Genomic DNA, 20562 nt, shown 5'->3' with positions numbered 1-20562 from the left:
CCCGTATCTCTTATTAGTCGAGTGTGGGTGGGGCCCGTATCTCGTAGCTGTACTCGATTATGATATATGATTGAACGATAGATTAGCTATACATATTGTCTGTGTGATACTTGTATGTTTTGGCATAGCAGCTGAGTGTGGACGGAGCCTGTATCTCGCAGTAGTCGAGTGTGGGCGGGCCCCGTATCTCGAAGTAGCTGAGTGTGGGTGGGGCCCGTATCTTAGAGATAGCGGAGTGTGGGCGGGGCCCATATCTCCATGAGTGTGGGCGGGACCCGTATCTCCTAGTTGCATGTTATATGTGCATGGTATGTGGTAGATTGGGGAGACTCACTAAGCTTCGTGCTTACGGTTTTCAGTTTTGGTTTCAGGTACTCAGTTTTCAAAAGAGGAGCTCGGGAAGATTGCAGTGCACGCACCATTTGTTTAACCTGGGATGTTTTCACTCTGATTTATGTTGACATGTGACTGTGATACATGACTTATGATTTTATATGATGAAGATCTTTATGGTTTTATTAATGGTTTAAAAACGGAATTTTTTTGGACTGTATTTTTGGGACGTTTCAATTGTACCCTATTTAAAGGACTTAACATCTAGGGTTGGCCTCCTTACCATCCTCCCTTGCCCAAAAGAAACCCTAGATCGTTTTCCTCACTTATTCATTGAGTTTTGAGAGTTTTGGAGTGATTCTTGAAGGAATTATTGAAGAGAGAAGTAGCAAGCTTGGAGGAGTGATCCTGGATCCAGAAACTCTACATCAAAGGCTGCATCTTGGAGGTATAAAGTCGTAACCTTGACATGTAGCTTATTAGATCTCATCTTTTGTAGTTTAGGGCTTGGTTTTGGGACTTTGGCTTGGATGTTCGAAGAAAAGAGGGTTCCAGAGGTTGAGGGTGTGAATTTGGCCTCTATGTGACCTCTAGAGGATTAAAGTTGCAAACTTTAATAGCCTCCATGTCCCATTCATGCAATATGTCCACTATGAAGCCTAAAATGGACCTTGGAGAGTGTTTCAAGCATGCATGGGCGTAAAGTTAGAAACTTTACGTGATTTGTCCACCTTTGGACGTCAGATCTGTGTTTTGGGACGATGGGATGAGAGTTTAAGGGCTTAATGATTCAAGACCTTCCTTAAAGGGACTAGGGTTTGGGTTTAGAGCTTATTAGATGATCCTTGGGGGTAAAGTTGGAAACTTTACCCTTCTAGACGTCTCTTTGGTTAGGGATATGAATTTTGGAACCTTTGGACTCAAGAAAAAAGGGCTTAATGCATTAAGTGGGTTGGCAGATTGAAGAACTCGACGAGTTGGGTTAGGGTTACCCCGATTCTGTTGGAAAAAGGAGAAACTCGACGAGTTATAGGAAAACTCGACGAGTTGGGTCGCGATATCGCGATTCTGGCTTTGGGATGGACTCGACGAGTTACACGAATAACTCGACGAGTTAGGTCAACTCGGAGCGTTGACTTTGACTTTGACTTTGACTTTGACCAGGGTTGACTTTTAAGGGTTGAAGGGTTGATTTGTATCTAAGGAGTTGTTTATGATTAGGGGATTGACAGAGCTGATACTCGGAGCTTGGACCTATTCAACTACAGTTCACATTCGAGGTGAGTTTCCTCACCATACCAATGGGTCGAAGGCACCAAGTTCGGCCCATTCAGTTAGTTGAGATGATTATTATGGAAGCATTATTGATATGCCTAGTATGTATGTGAATGTGCTAGTACTCTATTGGTTAGCCATGGAACACCCCGAGAGGGAGCCCGTGGTAGTTGGATATTTGTAACATCCATAAAATTCAAGCCAATTTTAAACTTTTTAAATCATTCAAAACCAATAATTATTACAAATTGTTTTTAAAATAGTTTCATGTCAGGGTATCCCATAAATCAAATCATAAAAACATGAGGAGGTGCACGATCACGCCTTCGCCTTCCCGCGATCGTCTGAAGTACCTGAAACAAAATCAACAACTGTAAGCCTGAAGCTTAGTGAGTTCCCCCAAAATACCCGCACAACTTAGAACACATATAAAATAACATCATACTATGGGCCAAATCAACCATCGGGTTGGAATGCCCCAGGCCCTCAACCATCGGGTTGGAATGCCAACATACTATGGGTCTAATCATCCTCGGGATGGTATACCCTCGACCCACAACCATCGGGTTGGAATGCCCACATACTATGAGTCCAATCATCCTCGGGATGGAATACTCCCGGTCCACAACCATCGGGTTGGAATGTCCAGGTCTGTTGGCTCATGCACAAAGCAGATGCCTCAACCACCAATCAAACATGTGCACACATATCAAATAATCACATAACAGTCTATAGACACTCAAGTTGATCTACAGATCACTAAGCATAGCAACATCCTGTCTACCAGGATACCGATCTAATAGATCATAATCACATAGAAACATCCTATCTACTAGGATACTGATCTAACAGATCATAACAATAACAAAACAGGATAACAATCCAAAGGGCCGGCCTTGGTGCCTTAGACTCTTGAGTATAGTGAGGAAAACTCACCTCACAAGCAGCACTAGATGATAATGTCAAACTCCCCAAATGCAGCTCCACACTCAAACACCTACAATCATAGGACTAATTTCCATCAAGGTCCAAATTACCAAAATACCCTTAGAGTCAAACTTGGTCAAAGTCAACACTTAACAGTCAAGGTCAATAGTCCATGTTGACCCAACTCGTCGAGTGCAGCTTACTGACTCGTCGAGTACCTTCCAAACTCAAAGAATCATGAAAACCCCAGTCGACTCGCTGAGTTTCCAAACAACTCGTCGAGTCCATGCAGTATCCAGAATATCGTGAAAACCCTAACCAACTTGTCGAGTTATCTCACCAACTCGCCGAGTTCATGCAGAATCCAAAAAACGGGAAACCCTCATCCAACTCGTCGAGTTCCTTGGCTCTTTTCTCATTCAGACGATTTTGAGCGAAACCAAAGCTCCAAATTGTAGATCTAGCCTCCTAAGGTGTAGTTACCACGTAAAGCTGCTAACTTTACGTGCATGCAAGGCTCCAAGAAGCTAAAACACTCATAACTAGCCTTAGGAAAAGGTTTTCGACATGGAGGAGGGTCAAAGCTTCATAAAGCTTGAGGCTTTATGTCCATAAAGGCCTAGTGGAATCCATATCTGAAACCATGCCCTTGTGACAAGCTCAAATCCGAAAGTGACTCCATTTTGCACTAGAAATGACCATTTTCTTTCACAAGGGGAGATATTGTTGGATTAATGTCTAAGTCCATAACTATAATTGGTAAGACTTGACCCGACCCGACATGGTCCATTTGGGTTGCATGGCATCATGCATTTGGATAGACTATAATGAGAGAAATAACACTTAAGGTTGGTTAATATATTATAAGTTCTAATATATTAATAAGGTTATTTAATTAGTATTGATCAAGAATTAATTTGGAATTAATTAAGTGATCAAAAGGAGACTAATTAAATATATGGTTTGATTGTGTAAATCATTCATTCGTATATATGTGGGCTTGTGATCCAAGATTCCTTATGTTGGACTAAGTCCATGGGGTGACCCATGGATACTCCATGGAGGTTAAAATCCATGGAGCATAAGGAATGGGTAAAGTTATGAGTTACATGGTGTAACCCTAATAGCCACCATATAAAAGAATCTCATGGCTCAAGAAATCGGACACTAATGTGTGAATATGAGGGCTAGACGATTTCAAGGAGTGTTCCATTTCTCTCAAGTCATTCCATGTGCATTTGGTGTTGTGTGAACCATTTGAGGTGTCACACTTGGGGCACTAGGCACTCAAGCTTCATGGAGACAAGCTACATCAAACAAAGGTATGTATTCTATCCATTTGATTACCCAAGTATCAAGTATTGTATGCTAGATAGAGTAATACCTTGGAAAGTTCATAATTGCATGTATAATAGAGAAAACATAGATCCAAGGTATTTAGGGTTGCATGTACACTTAAGAGTGTTAGAATGCTCAAAACCCATCAGTGGTATCAGAGCCAGGTTTGTTTTCTTGTTATACTTGCAAAATTAGCTGAAAAATCGAATTGTATTAGTTTAAAAGTTATGCTAATTACTTGAAAAAAAATTTGATGTGAATTATCTTTGTTCATATGAGTTTATTAGATTAATAGAAAAGTTAATTGATTATGTGTTTTCAATCCATTTTAATCTAAGAGTTGATTCTAAAATGTGTTTTTGTAACTTGTCCTCAAGTTATATGAAAAGTCACATTTAAGTTTCATAAAACTCATAAAAAGTTGGCAATGGTTACAAAAATGAAGAGTCTTGTCCTCATTAAATGGTTTTATGACTCCATAACTTGTCCTCAAGTTATGGAGGTTCAAGAGTCACTTCATTAAATGATAAAATGTATAACCTTAATTTGTTCCATAAGTTACAAAAATAAAGAAAAGTTACATTCTTTTATTAGTTTAAAGTCTTCCATAACTTGTCCTCAAGTTATGGAACTTGAAGAGTTTTTTTTTTAATTAAAACTACTTTAAACACATAAGTTATGGAATTAATTAGTTTTGAATATTTTCAAAACTTGCCCTCAAGTTTTGGAATTTGTAAAGTTTTCCCCATGAATACTTTAATTCCAAGTTAGCCCTTAGAATTTTAAAAGTTAAAATTCAACCCTTATACTTTATAGTATTATAAGTTAATAATAAATATATGTATAAGAGCAAGTCAGTCTTACCGTTAGTAGGCCTCATTCACGAAGCCGGTCTATAAGGGGGGTATAAGGTTACTGCCTATAAAATGGCAGTTTAATGGGTGTCCACTCTCACCCACCGCTTCCTTGACTGGTGGAGGGTCGTTAGCCGAACGGGTAGGACAAGGACTATAATTCTCCATTCATTAAAAGTATTAATGATAAATACTAAGTAACTAAACTTTTTATAAATTCCCAATCTTAGTTACTTAGGAAAATGTGAATAAGGTGCTAATCCATGAAATTACACTTTGCACTTTGTTTAAACCGTTAGTGGAGCGTGTGTGGTTAACCGGCACACTAACCTGGATTTAACAAAGTAGGCAAAGGGTAACTTAATATTTATCATAGTATCGGTGGAGCTCGTGTGGTTAACCGGCACATCGATTGAGGGGTAAATATTAAGGGTACCAAGTATATTTGCATGGTTACTTCACACCTTGTTTTGTGATCCTCGGCATCCCAGTCACAAAACCTGAAGGGCACACTCGAGATTGAAACATGCCATTGAAAAGTTCAATGAATCTCAAAAGATCTAGGAGTTTCAAATCCAATTAAAAACCTAATTACATTATTTCGTTTTTCATGGTGGAAATTGGTAAATCGTCATTTACCTACCTTCAACTATTTTATAACTCGGATTACGACATCCCTCTTCCAGTTATAACTAGATTGTTGGATCCTAGCCTTAATATTTCATATTGGGTGTTATATTAAGGACTTTGAATCAACTATCTTGAATATCTCCCAAAAGATGTCTAGCTCAGACATCTATGATCTTCCCAAATCTCTTGGAACTTTACTTCCTCCACCTCCTCCAATTATTCTCCCTAACCCACAAGTTCAAGGTCACTCAAACCCTATTGGCAAGGCAAGGTCTATGTGTGATCACATCTTGGAGATGAAGTCACATATTGACAAGCCGGGAGAGTTGGGTGTCAAAGTCTTGAGAAAGTTGGATGTTCAATCACTTTCTAAGTCACATAGTGAGTTCCTTTGGGACTACTATGAAACAGACTATGACATGAACCTTAATGATCATATCTATTTGCTTGGTGCTACTGAATCAGCAACGATTTGGAGGACCAGTAAAGCAAATTTGATTAGAAGATCAACTTCCCAAACTTCTTTGGACTTTGAAAATGGTAACATTGGATACCCAGAAAAAGCATTCTCTTCCCAATGGAAAGGGATTGGCCATAGTTGGTAAAGAGAAAGGCTAAGTCTGAGATAGTCCCATTACCAAAGAGTCCATATGTTTATCTTGCCAAAGGAAGGGGCATTGATTGCGAAGCCGCCTATTTACCTGAAAGATCATAAGGTTGATCAAGTCAAGAAGTTTGACTCTTCTTCAGGTAAAAGTCCATTATCTAACTCTGTTAAGTTTCTATTATGAGATTCTCATTACATGATGTGTCTGGGTCACATGTTGATGCTTTAAGAATCAAAGAAAAGTGAAGAAACTTAAAGGAAGTACATGCTGATTCTGATCACGAAGATGGATTTCGATCGTATGGTTTGGTGATCAGAATTTTTGAAACTGTTACTTAGGAGTTATGATATATTGCTTAGGAATAGATAACAACAAGTTTTTCATATGCATTTGCATTGTAAGGATAAGTTTTTCCGGAAGTTTTAAAATAAAAAACAGTTTTGATTTATTTATTTTAAGTATCCTTACAATGGCATTTGTGAAAAATTGTTGTTTACATGTTTCCATTGATAGCAATATTGGAAAATGGATTTGATTCTTTCATTTGTGGTAGTGTCATAATTTACCAAATAAAGAAAGATTCTCATTCCCAAGGCTTCAGTTGGATAGAAACGTGGAATCATGCAAGTTGAATAGTATGATGAATGAGAACTTTCAAGCATTGGAAAATTAAGACTTGTTCACATGGATGTGTGAGTCAAGTTAATGACTAAAGGGATCGAGTACACATTCTTGTGCACTGGTCAAGTCCACCACAAAGCTCGTTAAGACTATTCGTCATGATTTACTAAATTTTAGTAAATATGGTTATACTTACAAGTTTAAGTATAATTCTGAAACATTGGAAAAGTCTCAATGTATGGCAGAACGAATGGGAAGAATCAAATTAGGCAGACAGATAAAAGTTTCTCAAATCTGAAAAGATGGGAGAGTACTTTAGTATCATGTTTTGTGATCATCTTAATGATTAAAGAACCACATCACAATTGGTCTTCTAAGGACATCTTAGTGCATTCTTATGACTAAGAAGATGAGTCATGAATTGTTGAAATGGTTAAATCAAGAAGATGAGTCATACTTCGTTTCAAAACAAGTCTTAGAGTCATACTCCAAGACTATAAGTTGAGTGACATATCTTAAAGAAAGGTTTATAACACTTGTCAAATGTAAGAGTAAAAGTGTCCTACTCTTGTACATTTGAAGTTGGTAAGTTGTGATGTTTTGGATTAAACAAAGACCAACTAAGGCCAATTGTGTGAAGTGTTTGTCTTGATAAAGAATCCTCACTATCTCTTGAATATTTGGCAAGATAGTCTTATATGTCAAGAGGACAGTGGGAGTCTTAAAGATCCTAAAAAGAATTTCAAGAACTAATCAAGAATAAAACCTGAGGTTCTTTACTAGCACACGACTTGAGGTTTATAACCTATCATGTTGACATATTCTGTGCCCATTCCAGTTAAAGTTGGCTTTGCATAGGAGTTCTGAAAGTTCTCAATTGTTTGCATAACAACTTTGAAGCAATGGCAGGCCCTGTACTGCCAGGTGGCAAGAAGTTAAGATTGCATAAGTTTAGTCCATATGAGTTTGGATTTGTCATTATCCTTGTCTTGTGACTATGGTTTTGACGATTCACATGGATAAGAACACATACACCATAAAATCTAAGGGTCATAAGGTTTCTCTCCGATTCATGAAAATGATGGTGAGGAAACACTTCCACCAAGTAGATTTAAAGCAGATGGCAAAAGGTCTAAACAATTGAGACTATGATTACGGCATCCCTTTTCATAGTTCTGAAATTGTTTAGACACACATGCATGCTATCTAAGGAAAGGTGTATGATTTTGATAAAGTTTTATCAAAGCATCTCGTATCAGAAATCTGAACTTTGGTAAGAAAGTCAATAAAGTATTGATTTCTAGAAGTCCAGCTGATTTCTGAGTACATGTCAAAGCTAGTGGGAGCATAAGTGTTATGCTAATAATCATCATGTTAGTGGGAGCATGATAATTATTGTTAGTGTTGCAAGTTAGCAATGTTAATTATAGAAAACAAAAGTTTCAATTCGTGAGGCTGCAGGGATTGAAAAAGTTGTTTTGCTATAATTAAGGGAGAGGATATACTTCATTTCAGTTCTAAAGGCTTAGATTGAGACCTTAATCATCTTTAGTCAAGAATATATATATATGAATTTCATGTTGGATTGGTTCAACTTAAGGAAATTCTATATATTGCGTTCTCAAAATTCGATTATGATTACGGCATCCCTCTTCATAGTCAAATTTTGAAAACATGGCAAATAAAAATATTGTAGCAAAAGACTGGTCTAGAATCATGTCTTTACGTGAGACATCATGAATCGTGTACCATTTGCTTTGGGTACAGGATCGATTGCATGTGCTATAATATTTGTCATTTCTAAATTTTTCCAAATGCCCAGAGGCATTAAGAAGGGAAAAGGTCTAGAATTGGATATGACTAAAATGATTAAGCAATTGTCGAGTACAATCTGAGGTTTACCAAAGATTGGTTGCTCAGGGACAGTTGGAAGTATAGTGCTAATTTTGGAAGGACCATATTGACATATTCTGAAAAGAGGCATCTCTTATTCAGAAGCGATAGTCAAAATGAGAATATGGAGTTGTCTCCATAGGTGGAAGTTATCTGTGTAAGATTAGAAAACTTAATGCAAGAAGCATGTCCAAAGCAATGTACTTTGAATATGAGACTTAGTTTCCATGAAGTTGATCTCCATTGGAATACCTTATAATGACTGTTGACAAGTCTTTGTGACTTTGTACATATTCATTACAGGAGGGTCAGTGCATATAAGTTTAAAATCTAAACAGATTTCGATAAATAATAGGAATTTGAAATTCTCACATTTTTCGATAAGGATTTGGGAGTGTGAAATTAGAATCATTGAAATCATGTTCAATTGGTTTATTTCACAAAGTAAGGATCATAGACAAACATAGAGTGCATACTTGGTGTATGGTAAAGCTATTGTTTAAGAAAAACATAGTGTACATGCTTGGAGCATGGGACAACTAGTGTTTTTAATTCAAGTATAAAGTTGATAAAACCGAAACAATGAATAATGAGTAATCAGTATGGTGATAAATAAAAGTGTTTATTTATATTCATAGGGTTTGATACCATATTTGATTCATTTATTCTTGTGTTTCACTTTGCATGTTTTGACTTCCAAAATAACTAAGTCGCTCTTCCTGGATGATTAAGTTATTCAAACCATCCACAGTCAGTCATATGTTGGAAGTAGATATGAATCAAGACTGTCATGGGTTGGTTTGTAGAGGTCCAAGTTGGTGGACAAAGTGGTGCTACAACACTCATGAGTGCTCATAAGTTCTGAGTATTGGATTCAACCCGCGCTCATTTGAATCACTTCATGGATTTTATCACGAGTGATCATGAGACGATAATATCTTATATTCTTCAAAACTAGAGATATGAGTTGTTACTATGATTTGGTTATACATTGATTGCACGAAAACGCATTGGTAACTCGATGTTATAAAACGTGCCTTTGTGTATGATTCAACAAGTAGTAGAACAAACCATATGAGTCGAAGTTTATCCATTCCTTTTACCTTCGGGATAAAAGCGATATCTGTGGGCCCCTCGATGATTTAAAGATGATACATGTGAGTGCTTGGCCAAGCCAGGACTGATTTGATTTGTTCAATCAGTCAGTCATCATGAATCGGAAATCGGGAAACAACAAATGGACAGAGAGAATGATTGATAATCCATGTCTCAGTCCATATGATATCTAGAATGGAGGAATATATGATCCCTTATCTAATGGACAAGTCATTAACAAAGGTCAGAGTTCATCGACAAGGTCAGAGTTCGACAGAAGCTTTTGAGAGCTACGATTGCTGATCGGTTCCTGAAGTCATACGCAATAATAGTTTTAGACTTATCCAAGTGGGAGACTGTTGGATTAATGTCTAAGTCCATAACTATAATTGGTAAGACTTGACCCGACCCGACATGGTCCATTTGGGTTGCATGGCATCATGCATTTGGATAGACTATAATGAGAGAAATAACACTTAAGGTTGGTTAATATATTATAAGTACTAATATATTAATAAGGTTATTTAATTAGTATTGATCAAGAATTAATTTGGAATTAATTAAGTGATCAAAAGGAGACTAATTAAATATATGGGTTGATTGTGTAAATCATTCATTCTTATATATGTGGGCTTGTGATCCAAGATTCCTTATGTTGGACTAAGTCCATGGGGTGACCCATGGATACTCCATGGAGGTTAAAATCCATGGAGCATAAGGAATGGGTAAAGTTATGAGTTACATGGTGTAACCCTAATAGCCACCATATAAAAGAATCTCATGGCTCAAGAAATCGGACACTAATGTGTGAATATGAGGGCTAGACGATTTCAAGGAGTGTTCCATTTCTCTCAAGTCATTCCATGTGCATTTGGTGTTGTGTGAACCATTTGAGGTGTCACACTTGGGGCACTAGGCACTCAAGCTTCATGGAGACAAGCTACATCAAACAAAGGTATGTATTCTATCCATTTGATTACCCAAGTATCAAGTATTGTATGCTAGATAGGGTAATACCTTGGAAAGTTCATAATTGCATGTATAATAGAGAAAACATAGATCCAAGGTATTTAGGGTTGCATGTACACTTAGGAGTGTTAGAATGCTCAAAACCCATCAGATCTAAGTAATGATAAGTCAAGGTAATGACTTTTTACCTTCAAATGAAAGCCAAGACGATGTAGATGTTGGATCTACATGCTCCTTCTCGTTCCAAGCTTTTCAACCTTCAAGCTTCTGAGAGTCGGGATGTTACAATATTAGACCATGGGGGAGCCCATGGCATTCCAGGTAAAGACCATGGGGGGAGCACATGGCACATAGGTATAAGACCCTAGGAGGAGCCCACGACATCCTGGAGTAAGACCCTGGAAGGAGTCCATGGCATCCCTATATGTTTATATATGTGTTATGTAGTATGATAGTTATGTTACTGTGATATGTGGTATGCTTGTTGACTCTATGTCATTTACATGGAAGACCACGGGGGGAGCCCATGGGGGGAGCCCATGGAATTCCAGGTAAAGACCATGGGGGAGCCCATGACATGTAGGCATAAGACCCTGGGGAGAGCCCACGACATCCTGCAGTAAGACCTTGGAGGGTTTCCACGGCATCCTTATATGTTTGTATGCATGGCTTATGTGGTATATGTAGCTGATATAGTTAATATGGTTTATGTGATTATGTGGATTGTGTGGGGTATGCTCTGGGGAACTCACTAAGCATTAGCTTACAATTTGTTGGTTGTTTCGGGTACTTCAGGATCTAAGGGCAAGAGCCCGACGTGATGGCGCGACATGCACTCCCCGACATTTTATTTGGGGACACTCTGATATTATGAATAAAATGTTTGATGTTATGGATTTTGAAAACAATTGTGATGGGAATTTTATACTTTATGGAAAAGATTTTGGTACTTAAAAATGAAAATTTTTATTGGAAATTTGGGCTGTTACACGACGTGGTGCCCATTTACCATGTCGTGGTGCAAAGTAGGTTGCCTACCACTTACGACGAAGAGTATCGTCTAAATCATCGTCATCCATCATTGCGCCGTGGCGATCTACTTACCGCGTCGCGGTACCTAGAGATCGATAACGTGCATTGCTGATTCCATTCTAGCTTTGGAGATATTTTTCTCCAATCTTCTAACCTTCATAACTTCTTCTTCTTAAACCCGTTTTCTATGATCTTTATATCCACACGAAGGTGGGAAAATACTCTACAAGTCTGTTAAGTTATTTCTCACCAACCTAATACAGGTCTTAATCTATTAAGTTGCAAACTTGGCCAAAAAATCATAGTACCCATTTTACTGTAACAACCCAAAAAACATGATAAAAATTTTCATTGAAAGACTATCATATTCATTCATTAAATTGTTTCAAAACCATCACCAAATATAATATCCAAAATATCAAATTATAATTATTGAAATGCGAAAATCATGAGGGGAATATGTTGTGTGATCACGTCGGGCCCTTCCCTTTCGAACCGGAAGTACCTGAAACCATAAACATAAACTGTAAGCACAAATTTTTGTGAGTTTCCCTAAAGTACCACATACCAATCATACAACTGGGCTTAACCCTGGGGTGTGTTCCAACCCAATACACATATATGGGCTCAGCCCTAAGGCCTCGCTCTGGGTGTATTTTAACCTGATCAACACATATGGTCCCCGCCCTAGGGTATCTTTCAACGCAATCATACAATATTGGGCCCCGCCCTGGGGTCTCTTTCAACCCGAACATGCTATAGTGGGCCCCGCCCTGGGGTTTATTTCAACCCAACCATGCAAACACATATAAGTCACATAACAACTATCATCCTACTTACCATAGTAATGGGCCAGAATTGGTGTCTTCGACCCATAGATACAATGAGAAAATCACCTCACAGACGAATAATAAGCTGAAACCACACGCTGCTCCGAAACCAATTTTACCGGTCACCTTTACAAATAACAGTGACCAAAACTCAGGCTATAACTCAAAATACCTCTAAATCAAACTTGGTCAATATCTTGGTCAAGGTCAAAAGTCAACTTTGTCAAATCCATTGGAAAAAGCCCTAACATAGGGTCTCACGTCGTGACTAGTCCATGGTCACGTCGTGAGAGTCGACCATGTCCGATCCTAACAACTCGCACCTGACTCATATAACTCATCAATGAATTCTTACTGAACTGACCTCACGACGTGGGAATCACAGAGTCACGTCATGAGTTCCATGAACTCAATGATATACGGGGTTAATCTTTGGTCACGTCGTGACCACGGTCTGAAGCCAAAACTCAAGATTTTAAGTCCTTATTTCGTTAAGCCATTATATCCATCTCATCCAAAAGCTAAAGGGGACCCCTAAGGTCCATAAAATGTTTTCTTTATGGTCATGCTTGTACCATGCATGACCCAACCCATTCTAGGTCAAAAAGTAGAAAATATGCATCAAAGTCTCATGCATGGCTCTTATACTTCACCAACTTCCAGATCTAGACAATATAATGATCAAGGAACCCTTAGAATCCATAAAGTTGCTAACTTTATGGATTAACTTCACTCAAGCATCCTTAACATGAAGAAATATGGACAAAATCCTATATCTATCCATAATATGTAATAAAGTTTGAACATTTGATACTTACAAAAGTCCAACAACAAGAAAATATGATGATGATGATACTTTGCCCACTCCACCACTAAAGCACTTCTTTCCTCTTCTTCTCTCCTTCTTCAAGCTAGAAAATGCACCAAAAATGACTAAGGGCTTCAATAATGATTGATATCAGGGTTTCTGGAGGCTTAGAGTGCGAAGGAGGCTGAGGGTGAACAACCATAGCCCTCTCATTGCATTAAATACTAAAAAATTAAAGTTTTGGTCATCAGGCCGCTCTCATGTCGTGAGAAAAAAGGGCTCATGTCGTGAGACCCAAGGAATGCAGGTCAACAAGTCAACCCTGGATCACGATGTGAGAGGCATTGCTCACGTTGTGACTTCATCCAAAAGCTAAAGAAAACCTCGAAATCATGCACCTTAAAATTGAATGTTACATTTACTCTTTTGGCCAAAATACATATTCTCATGCTTTTTTCTTCTCTTGGACTTACTCATCTTACCTCTTCTAAGTGACTTAAACTCATCTTGGCCATTTCTATGAAGTCACAACTTCATAAACTTACTAAATTCTCATTAATGATTATTTTGCCCTTTTGGTCAATAGTTGATTAAAAGTCAACTCTCTCTAAATTTTAGGTTCTTACACAACCTCTCATCCTTGCCTAATTGTATTAATTGGTTGTCGCTTTTGGACACACTTATATCATCATAATCTCCATTCCTTTCATTTTCCTGGTAATTGAAGTCACTTCCACTCAATTCATAAATACCATTTTGGTACATTTTCCAACATTATTTTGTCGCACCCTCATTTATACATACAGATCTGAATAAACATAGCTTTTATATGAGATGCAAGTACACTAACATTTACTATATTATGAGTTTTTGTATTCAAGATATGTCATTATATATATGTAACGCCCGTGTTTCAAGGCTAAGCATTAATATGATGATGTAATAGTCAAGGTCAATCATTGTAACCTATTTTGAAGTAATTAAAAATGAATTATTCGAGTATTATGTGAATTATGTGAATTTATGGGCTTTATACTTGTTTATATTGTTATAATAAATTAACAATGAAAATAAGCGCCAAAAATAAAAATATAGATAAACTTGATATCTATGAAGAAAGTTGTAGTGTTCGTTACAAGGATTCCGGAGATATAAAGAACGCCGAAATCCGATTTGTAACGAAGAAGTTATGACCTGTCCAAGTTCCGCGACAAAACCGACACGACGCTGTGTGACGTAAAAAGTGAGTTTACGATAAAGTGCTTTTTAGACTTAGCAATCTAAACAAAATTCGTAGTATACGTTAAACCGAGAGCATGCATAAAAAGAACGTCCAAATCTGACTTCGTATGAGGAAGTTATGAATTTTCTAAGATTTGGCATAGTAGTGTGCAGCCCGGAGTTTGAATTTTAGATCGAATGATTTTCAGCCAACACAACCAAAATGGGAATTGAAGATCTCATTAATAGGAGTTCAACGATAAAAAGAAAGATGAAAACGGAGTCCGTATGTAGAAGTTATGAATTTTACACGGTCGTTTAACAGTGTAATCTTCTCATACTGTTAAATTTAAAATCGGTCAAGAATTAGCCGACCGATTCTAAATGAATGTTATAGAGTATGTTCCCATCTACGCGTGGATATAAAGAACATCGAAAACGAAGCTCGTATGCGAAAGTTACGGGGTTTAGAAGTCGGCAGGGTGCTGCAGCGAAGTGGGTGACGTGGCGCAATCTGAGCCATTGCTTTCTCTCCACTAGATGACGAAACGTGGCACCAACTCGACGAGTTGGACCAGCAACTTGCCGAGTTGGGGGCCAAAAACTCGAGAAGTTGGGCCAGAAACTCAACGAGTTCAGCACTTTTTCAGCCTATAAATACCACCCGAGAGTTCCTTCATTTTTCACACTTTTTACCCTTTCTTTCCCTCTCTACCCACTCTCTAAACCTCCCAAAACACCCCCAAAAGCCTAGGAAACTTCCCTAGCACTTGAAGAAATCCCCGGAGTGCCCGGAGGCTCCGAGAAAAAGAGTTTTTCGGTTTGAAACTCTTTACGGGCAGAACCCGGTTTTCAAGCAAATCTCCCGGTTTCGTCGAAGTGAAGCGTCGTCCAAGTTGGAATCACCACCTTATCAGGTGTGTGCATAGTTACTTTCATCTTTCACATAGATATGAAGTATTTTATATAATTTATGTGCTATGTATGCATATTATCTGTTTACTTGAGATCTGTGCTGGAAGAAAGATTTAAACCTTGTTTTTCAGATCTAAACTGTATATATGTATTTTATAACTTGAGATCTATATTGGATGAAAGATTTAAACCTCGTTTTTTAGATCTAGACCTTTTTTCTCTTCAGATCTGAACCGTATACGTATTTTCTTTTTAGATCTAAACTTTTTCTTCAGATCTGAACCGTATATGTATTATCTTTTCAGATCTAAACTTTTTCTTCAGATCTGAACCGTATATTTATTTTCTTTTCAGATCTAAACTTTTCTTCAGATTTGAACTGTATATGTATTTTATATCTACAAATATGTTGGGTAGAACATGGGTAGATGAAATAGTTGATGTGTGATGAAAGATGAGTTGGAGGATGAGATGAAAGGTGATATAGAACATGAGATGAGGGTGAGAGGTGAAAAATGAGAGAAGCCTTTACCTAAGCGTTGGCCCCGTCATCTAGCAGAGTATGGATGACAACCACCGACTATTCCAGAAGGTCTGATGGAACACTAGCAGGCTCGCAATCTGTAGGTGTTGTGAACGATATGTTCACCCGGTGTACTCTAAAAACCCATTGGCACGTATTGCGGGTGGACTCCCGCAAATAATATTGTCGATAAATGAGAGTTATGGACTAAGCGCCCGTTGGATGAACCCTGGAAACTATGGATTTAGTGCCTGTTGTATAAACCCTGACGACGATGGACTTCGTGCCTATTCCTTAGGACAATCCTTAGGAATGAATGAATAAATAGTAGGTGATTCTTAGGGTAGATCCTTAAGAGTAAAGAAGATAATGAGGATGAGTAATTGGGTTGATTGTTTGATGTTTAAACATAATAACTATATTATTGTGGGTTGAAAACCCTATGTACTCACCAGGTTTCCCAATATGACCCACTCAGTTTATTTGTATCACAGGTGTCGATATAAAGCTACACTACACCGAGAGATTAAAGAGATGTAGATCACTAGTGTAAATGAATGTAAGTTCTGTTTATGCTTATGTTTCTGTATTGACGATGACATCCCAAAGTATTAAAATGAATAAAATACATTTTTTTCGGAAATGCTTTGATAACATATTTATCATGTTTTTCTGGGAACAAATTCCACAACACTTTTCTTTAAAAAGTTACTATGATTTGAAAATAAAGCATAAACAAATCAGTATTTTCTGGCCGTGAAAATGAAGATGTCACAATATATGGTATTGTTTTTAGGTTTCTATGAGAATATACAGGATGTTAAGCTTAAATTCATTCAACTAATATGGTTCAAGATAAATAATTATCTTGTGTTATATTAATTTAATTTTCTTATTCAACTCGTAAAAAATGAATATATAACTTCTTAACTAATTGATTTTTTTTTAATTAAAAAGTCATAATATATTATAATTTTTTCAAAGAAAGCTAGTTTGATTATAACCCTATTGTGGGGTTCGATATAACCATCACAATCCAATCGTTATTTAAAATTGTTAAGAAATTCCAATTCATGTTATTTAAGCTGTAAGGGAAAACAAACAATTAAGAGATACAACATATGATAATAGAAATAACATTTTACAAAAAGTTTCTTTCGGAATGCCGTCCCAAGGGGCGGCTCCCCTTTGGTCATCGCCTAAGTCGTGGTAGATCACATCATCTAGCAATTTTGCAAACTCTACAACTTAATAATTATATCTCATGAACTTTAACGAGGATTAGATCAAACAATTGGCTAACAGTATGTCACAAATTGAGAAATGACTAGCACAAAAACAATGTAATTATAAATGAACTCGAGTTTCGGTTTGTGAGAGTTACAAAGTCTATTATTGGTGCACAAAAATGACTCGTTTAAAAATAAACGACAAACAAACACCCTACTAATCTCGCCCATAATTCTATATAATTTGTCCACATAAGACTTGAACCCCAACCATTTAAAAAAATATGTTTTTTTAATACACCTCATACGGTACTAAAAGCTCTTTGATTTTTAGACAAGCTAATGGTTTTTAAGTAAAAATAATCGGTTATTTCCATTTTTAGATTTTGAACGTATCTTTGAAAACGAAAACATCCTGTATAATCGTCCACGAATTTTCTACCATAACATGTCTTTATATTTATATTTCAGTTCTCCATCAAACTCAACATAACAAAATCTATTTAAAAATGATGAGTTCTTTAGAAAGTTTTTCAAAACCAACTTTGGCTTCGTTTAAAAAATAATTCCGATAAAGGATACCAACAAATAGAAAACAGACACGTTTAAACATAAAACATCTCCTTTTTCTCTCTTCGCCGGCACACACATGTCCCCACACCACCTCCATCTCCACCTCCCGACACAGATTCATTGCATCACGGCACAAACATCGCCACTTCGTAAAACAAATCCTACACAGATCCTAATCAAAATCCACCTTTTTGCTTCTGTAATTTCATCACAGATGACCCATCTCCTTCTTCTTCATTAGATCCATCCAAAACCCCACAAAAATGTCATCTTCTTCATCACCACCCTCTTCACAAGTGTTCTTCATTTCATCACTCATTATCCTCTGGTACTCATCGAACATCGGTGTTCTTCTCCTCAACAAGTTCTTGCTCTCCAATTATGGCTTCAAATTCCCAATTTTTCTCACAATGTGTCATATGTCAGCTTGTGCTATCCTCAGTTACATCTCCATTGTTTTTCTCAAAGTTGTGCCGTTTCAGAAGATCAAATCGAGGTCGCAGTTTTTAAGGATTGCAACTCTCAGCATTGTGTTTTGTGCGTCGGTTGTCGGTGGGAATATTTCTCTTAGATTTTTGCCTGTTTCTTTCAACCAAGCTGTCGGTGCAACGACACCGTTTTTCACCGCCATGTTTGCGTATCTGATGACCTTAAAGAGAGAAGCTTGGGTTACATATGGTGCACTTGTTCCCGTTGTCACTGGTGTTGTGATTGCCAGTGGGGTATGTTTTTTCTTTCTTTTTTCTTGAATTATTGAACTTCTTTTTTGGATAAAATAAGGATCAGATTATGGGGTTATTGTTCTTGACTTGATTTAATCTTGATCTATGCTCAATTTTCTTGATCTTAAGTAAATTCGTTTAGATCTTAAACTACATGTACAATTGGAAACCTCTTAATTTGTTAGTAATTCGTCACATAAATGTAAATTCACATAGATTGTTACATTTTTCGATTTCTTGAAAATTGATCTTTTAAGAAGGATAAATTATTCGATTTTTGGCAGGGTGAGCCAAGTTTTCATTTGTATGGATTTATTATGTGCATAAGTGCGACCGCTGCTAGGGCCTTCAAGTCAGTTCTTCAAGGCATCCTACTTTCTTCCGAGGGGTAAATCTGTATATTCATGTTCTTGTTAAGATAATAACATCTCATTTAGGAGAAACGATTGAATACAATGATATTATACTGCCACATTTTGCTATAAAGTCACATGTAAAATCTCATTTCGAGTACATAAAAGCCCATTTCCAATACAATGATTATACTGTGACATTTTGCTATAAAGTCACATGTAAATTCCCATTTGGAATATGTAAAATCTTATTTCGAATACAATGATTATACTGTGACATTTTGCCAAGTCCCAATTTGAATATGTAATTCACTAACAGTTACCATATGATTGATCTATTTGCAGGGAGAAGTTGAATTCCATGAATTTGTTGCTATATATGTCCCCGATTGCTATCGTTGTTTTATTGCCTGCTGCACTTATAATGGAACCGGATGTGATAGAAGTTACCATTTCTCTTGCATTGAAACATAGATTCATGTGGCTATTGATTTTGATCAATTCAACCATGGCTTATGCAGCCAACTTGACCAATTTCTTGGTGACCAAGAACACAAGTGCATTGACACTCCAGGTTCCTCTCTCACCCTCTTGGTTCCTAATGCACTTTCTTTGTATATACCAAGAAAAAAAGATGCATTTTGACTTTAATAGGTCAAACCTAGTAGTTTACAAGTTCAAAATTCATATGAACTTTAATTGAGAATTAACACTAATAGTTTCAATCTTCCAATGCCTGTTGCGAAACTCCACATATTATCAAAGTTCCTTTTATTATTAAAAATTGAAATAAAATAGTTTGTCCATTTGACCGAAAAAGTCAAACAAGTTATGAGTGACGTTCATCACATACTTTTTCTGCAAAAGGTTTACAGTAGCTGACATAAGGGACCAGTGCCTCCAAGGAAGCCCAATTTACATTGGATTTCGAACTCAGACTTGACCCCTGAACAACTGTGCGGACTTCACACCCTTATTAATTGAAGTTGATATATATATATATATATATATATATATATATATATATATATATATATGTGTGTGTGTGTGTGTGTGTGTGTGTGTGATCATCAGGTACTTGGGAATGCGAAAGGAGCTGTAGCTGTTGTTATCTCCATACTTCTTTTCAGAAATCCCGTGACATTTGTAGGAATAGCTGGTTACTCGATGACTGTTATGGGGGTGATTGCTTATGGAGAAGCCAAGCGGAGATACAAGTGATTGTCAACCAAAAGTTTTAGCAGCAGTTAGAGCATTGAGTTATTGATTACGATTAGAAGTGAGAGCTAAGAGAGGTTTATTTTTTGAATTGGATTCAACAACTTTGTGAAGCACCATAGACTCCTTGGTTTTGTGAACATATAAGAGAAAAAGCTTTCACATGTAGCTTTCATGCTATATATCAGATGAAAGTCATGTAATTTGTGAGTGCTTTCATGTGAAACTTAGATTTGGTTTGTGGTATGTAATTTTAAAGGTCATTATTATAACATGGTTAGTTCATGTTCTTGGAAAGACGACCAAAATCTCGAGCTTCATAGACCTTTGCAAAAGAAAATTATCATGTCATTATAAACAAAAAGAAACGATGGTTTTTCATATGCAATTTTGTGCCAATGAAGAAGCTTAAACTAATAATTAGGAAAAGAAATCGTATGCCTTCATTTTAGGGAAACTAAGTAATCTATATAAATGAGTTTTATTTTTATTTTTTAATAACGATTTTTTTTCCAGTTTTTACAAAATAATTTTCTCTCGAATGCCACGTTCTGAACTGCTGTTTACATTTTAGACTACTTTTCAATTTTTTTTG

At 36.9% G+C, this 20562-nt stretch overlaps 1 protein-coding gene across 2 annotated transcripts; it reads left to right on the top strand.

Annotated features, from left to right (window-relative positions):
• The first annotated feature begins 17642 nt into the window (after window positions 1-17642).
• On the top strand, window positions 17643-20239 carry LOC145133006 (UDP-URONIC ACID TRANSPORTER 1-like). 2 transcript variants are annotated; one of them, XM_079067957.1, is made up of 4 exons: window positions 17643-18396; window positions 18681-18784; window positions 19095-19323; window positions 19617-19764. In XM_079067957.1, exons 1-4 carry the CDS (start codon window positions 17938-17940, stop codon window positions 19629-19631), a joined length of 807 nt encoding a protein of 268 aa, XP_078924083.1. In that variant the 5' UTR covers window positions 17643-17937; the 3' UTR covers window positions 19632-19764. The 2 variants fall into 2 exon arrangements, with proteins under 2 accessions (XP_078924083.1, XP_078924082.1); XM_079067956.1 differs by lacking the exon at window positions 19617-19764 and adding an exon at window positions 19824-20239 and having other exon boundaries at window positions 17654-18396.
• The last annotated feature ends 323 nt before the right edge of the window (window positions 20240-20562 follow it).

This window comes from Lactuca virosa, chromosome 8 (assembly GCF_052849685.1).
Source record: "Lactuca virosa cultivar CGN04683 chromosome 8, Lactuca_virosa_CGN04683_v6, whole genome shotgun sequence".
Taxonomy (NCBI): domain Eukaryota; kingdom Viridiplantae; phylum Streptophyta; class Magnoliopsida; order Asterales; family Asteraceae; genus Lactuca; species Lactuca virosa.
Note: the sequence above shows the minus strand (reverse complement) of the source record. Positions and strands in the feature narration are given on the sequence as shown.